The sequence below is a fragment of the Montipora capricornis genome, chromosome 14, assembly GCF_036669925.1.
Source record: "Montipora capricornis isolate CH-2021 chromosome 14, ASM3666992v2, whole genome shotgun sequence".
Classification (NCBI taxonomy): domain Eukaryota; kingdom Metazoa; phylum Cnidaria; class Anthozoa; order Scleractinia; family Acroporidae; genus Montipora; species Montipora capricornis.
Genome location: NC_090896.1, coordinates 48106800 through 48111799, shown reverse-complemented (window position 1 = coordinate 48111799; position 5000 = coordinate 48106800). Strand labels below are relative to the sequence as shown.

Genomic DNA, 5000 nt, shown 5'->3' with positions numbered 1-5000 from the left:
TTAAATTCACAAAATGTCAAACAGCGTATTTTAGTCTCATATTCAATTAGATTTGGCTGCAATATTCCTTAAAACTACGCAGAACTATTTACCATAAAATGTGGAACATTTCCTGCCCATCTAAATATGCCGCAAAAGGGCTCCAAAAAGCAACCAGTTAAGTATTTTGATAAAGATACACAATACCTAAAAAATAGATTACTTGATGTGATCAAGACATTGAATGACCAAGCAATAAACAAATGGCAGCAATGTATGTTGGGTTCACAAAGTGGGGAAAAAATATTCCTCAACTGATGTTTCAATATGCATTTAAATAAATTTTCTATCAACAATTCAAGGGACTGACTTTTCACTGGTATTGATTAACATTTCCATGATAAGTTTGAAAGTGAATCTGGCAACCACAGCGCCCTATGAAATGGGAAATAACTTAAACAAACTCTTTAAACTAACATTTTACAAGGGACACCATTGTTGATGCCCTGCGAAGAACAAAGATTAAATTGAAAGAGGAGTTGCTCTGGAGTTTATCCACAATGGACAGTTAGTGGCTGCATTCACTAATGTAGAGAACAAACACATCAAGTTTCTTCTCAAGCAACCAGGTGTTGAAGGAGCTATTCAATTTCCAAAGAACTATGGTAGTGTACAACAGTACCTGTACCGGGCCTGAAACTGAAACTTGTGGAGCCAAACAACTTGTTGAGCTTAGCATTTAAACTGGGTAGATAATTATGTCAACAAATATTGTCTATTCAACCAACAGTTTCTCCTAATTTTGTGTACCATTCACTTGTTGGTTTCTTAATAAAAAAATCGCTAATTCAATTAAGGATTCAAGTTCTTTAAAATCATCAAAGTTACTTTGTGCCACCAGGAACAAACGAAAAAATACAAGCACTGAAGACAAACTGCTCAAAAATGCACGACTCCCTTTGAAACAGCAAAACGGGCCGGGGATCCTCGAGTCACTAAAAAGCTAAGTGCTGCATGCTACGTGGATGTTTGCAGAACAATCGCAAGTTGTAATCACTGAACGAAAACTCCACTCCAGATCAGATAGACGATGGTCGTGCAAGACTCGCCAAGCACGTGGAACACCCAACAGGATTGTTTGTTGTCTGGCACAGCAGATGAACGAAAAATTGTTCCCCTCACTATTTAAGTTCCAACCCGATAAGACCAATCTTGCCCAAATACAACAACAATTTAAGCAGGCAAGCTCATCAAAAGCCATCGAAGTTGGCATAAAGCAGCATAGCGCTTCACCTGAAGTTCGATCATGACGGACACGAACAAGAGCTGAAAAAACTTCATATGGTCAGAGGACCAAATTTGATTGATCAGTTATCGGACATCAAAGTGCTGAACAAACCAAGGCATTTCGCCGTAAACATCGAAAAACGTTCACGCAGCAACGTCTTCTTCTTCTACAGAATAAAGTTCAAAAAGCGATCGTGGTTGTTAGTCACATGCTAGCCCATGTCATAAACTGGATAAAGTGGATTGGCAAATTGATTGTCAGAACAATGCGTCATGTTCAAAGAGTCACAAAAGAAGGCTGAGCGAATGTCCACCGATCTAACCGATCAGAACGTAAACAATTGGCGTGACGTCGGATAGCACAAGGATAGCACAGTTTTTCCCGCTCACTGAATTCTGATTGGTCAGTTTAAATTTCAGTAGCTCCCGCCGTATGCAAGGTGGAAGGCTGATGAATATTTATTTTCTTTCAAACATCGGACCGAGGTTGGCCTGCATGCGGACGTCTCGGAAGACTTCCGCTCATCTAAAAATAACTTTCGTGGACATGACATATCCCAAGGGCTGGACCGGGAGCCTCCTTCTCTGTCCCCTCATTTTCTCTTGAAGTGGCCTATTACCACTGCATTTGCAAAACTTTTTTTATGTTTAATTTCAATACGAACTCTTGGTCCGCCAAATCAATAGGAAAACTATGCGTGACCGTGACGATTTTTGCGCCAAATTTGCTTTGTTTTGGAAATTTACGCAATGTTCTTTTTCAAAACTTTAATTGTAAAAACACAACATTTCCTTAAGATTCCTGGTTTCCCTTAAAAAAAAAAACCAACTCAAGATTCCTCCCTCAAACAAAAATTAAGTCAAGTAAACTATGTCCAAAAGTATTAGAAAACGCAACGGCAAACCACCGGTTCCGCTCCAGCACTGAATAGCCAGCCAGCCGTTTTGTACGTGGCCGGCGTATAAATTTAACGCATTATTCATTACGCGTCATTCACGAAAATATCGATCCTGAATTGTTTTATCCAGGGTTGTGAGATTTTTTGCTATATTTGAAATACCGCCAGCCAAAATTAATAATTAAAAAAATCCATTGCCCCAGGCAACAGAATGGGCAATCAAGTGGACTGTTGTTACAATGCACGCTGGTCCTATCAGTGCATATTTCCTTGCATTCGTTTTTGCACTTACACCGGACGGCGCGTATGGTACAACTATGACGGTATGGAGAAAGTACAACCACTAGTTCACCTATACCACCCTCAGCCTGCACCCATAAACAGCTTTCCAGAAGACTTACATGGCATCAATGATCACGCCGATATCGCGGCAGAATTGAAAAGCGGTAGGTGTCCACTTGAACACCGTGGTTACATACTTATCAAGTTTTTGCAATATCGTGCGACCAGAACCGGTTGGAATAAGAACAGAGTAGACTAAGTAACACCTGTATGTATTTTTTACGAGTAGTAATTTTTCTTGGTTTTCGAAATTGCGTTTTGAGTTCCGGTTCTAAACATGAAATATTTCGTTGGTAAAACTCTTGTGTCTGCGTTGGGGAAGTCACTTGCTTTCCCTAAATATTGCGTTTTCAAAGGTAGGTTACCTTTTTGACTTTCTTTGCGTAGGTCTTAATGGTGTCGGGCAGCTAGCTGCTCTCTGCAAGTACGCCACTGACAACCAATACTCCATCAGGGCCGTGGGCACAGGCTCTTCATGGTCCCGTCTGACGCACACAAAAGACATATTGGTGGAGATGACATCACTGAAACGGTTTATCACACCTGAGCCCATATCCAGAGAGGACAACATGAGCAAGGAGTTCGTAGACATTGAGGTCGAAGCTGGGATGCGTGTGGTGGATTTTGTTGAGCAGCTGGACAGAGATTACGGCCTGGCTCTTGATATGATTGGAAATTACGCCGGCCAAACAGTCGGGGGAGTAGCAAACACGTCCACTCACAGGTCAGGCATATTTAGTGGAACAATGGTAAAGTTAATTGTAATTAATCCGAGAATCATTGAATGAAAATCTATTGAATGAATGAAATCATTGAATGAAATTCTGTACACTTCCGACCACATTTCGTTGATCCAGTTCACACTCCATTTGAAGAGATTACTAAGAGAAACAATATTGAATAGAGGGAAGGAGTTATTTTTTCACAATCTTGTCAATCCTCATGGGTTAACCAGTTCTAAGCTTTAATATCAGAGCACAATTCACAGCAATTACGAGTGACTCCAGAATCTAACGTGGTGACTCCAATAACTAAATAATGACTATAAGATTTATTTTCTCTTGATCATGAACAATAGGCCGCAATAACAGTTTGAAAAACGTGTGAAACAAACATGCGTCAATCTCGACCCCAGAGCTCTCTTCTCTTGACTGACGGAGAGAAGAACTCTGGGAAACCCTGAAACAAAGTGTCTTCTCATTGGTTTTCGTGAAGAACAATCAAAAGCGTCTCTAATTGGTACATTCATGTTAGCACGAGGAGTAAGCAGGCGCCTTAAGGTTCCAGTGGCCATATTTTTGGCCAATTTTTGGCCTACGGCGTATGTTCTCCTACATAGAGTTTCCCTGAGCCCTGGGTCGACCCGAGGCTCTGGTGACGAGAATGAAACGTGCGTACGATATTAAACTGTTCCATGCTGTAACTTTTGACCGTTTGGATGAAACCTGAAAACGGGCTTCTGGCAGGTATCAATTTAAAACCCAGAAGTTGCGGGAGGATTACTTCTCAACATTTTTGAAGTTAAAGTTTTTGACAAATATTTAGTTTTCCCGCGCATGCCCCTACTTGTTGTGTTTTACAAAAGATGGCTCTAACTGCGTTTAATCCGTGGAATGATCGTCCAAATGAAAGCCAGAGAGCGTTACCTGCGAGTGGTGTTATCTATCACACTGTACAAAGAGATTCGAAGTTTTAATGTTACGCATGAGGTCCTAACAAAGCCGTCCCACATCGGCTCATGGATGTAGAGATGTTCACGCTTGTTCTCTGATATAAGCGCACAGCAGAGGCGGGGATTGATCGAATCTGGCAGTGTTTATTGTCTGCGATTAAAGTGCTCACCGCGGAGGTTAGGAACTGAAAATTAAGAATAAGCTTGACTAACAGCAACTATGGACGAGTACTCGGAATGGTCGGTAATCTTTTCTGTTTTCAGAGTGAAATGAATTCTTCAAACAGAAAAACATAGCGGAGGGGCAAACTAAGAGCAGAATAAACAGAATATGGTTTCTTCGAATACGTAGAAGATGTGTCTTTAAGGTAATTGTTGGCGGGAAAATCGGGCGTGACCCGCCAAACCTCTGACTCAGCACCGGAAGTTAGGTTTTACGGTAGCCCACAAGGGTCACTGCACATTCTTTCACAACATACTTCCCGCATTTAGGACAAAATTTGAATGAAACTTGCAAAGATTCTCCACACGTGAAACAAAACATGGCGTTGAAGGAAAGATGAGGAGGAGCTGCGTAACCGTTCCTTTTTCTTTGCCAACACTTGGGATCCTGGGGCGAATGTTTTGCGAAGATTTCGAAATGTGTTGTGAAGATTTCAGAATTTGCAGTAAATTCAAAATGCGTTTCGAACAATTTGGAATGTGTTATGCATAATTTGAAATGCGTACTTAATAATTCGAAAGATGTTGTGAAATAATGCCTAGTGACCCTTGTGGGCCACCGTGAGGTTTAGACGCTCGGTCCAGACAAGAGTAATCCA

General features: G+C 41.1%; 1 protein-coding gene across 2 annotated transcripts in view; it reads left to right on the top strand.

Annotated features, from left to right (window-relative positions):
* LOC138033586 (L-gulonolactone oxidase-like) overlaps positions 1-5000 on the top strand; it is a 17971-nt gene that overhangs the window by 5727 nt on the left and 7244 nt on the right. For both annotated transcript variants that reach the window (XM_068881378.1, XM_068881379.1), the window contains exons 2-3: positions 2369-2611; positions 2895-3256. In XM_068881378.1, the coding sequence (XP_068737479.1) occupies positions 2377-2611; positions 2895-3256 (597 nt within the window). In that variant the 5' untranslated portion in view covers positions 2369-2376. The remainder of the gene's footprint in view (positions 1-2368; positions 2612-2894; positions 3257-5000) is intronic.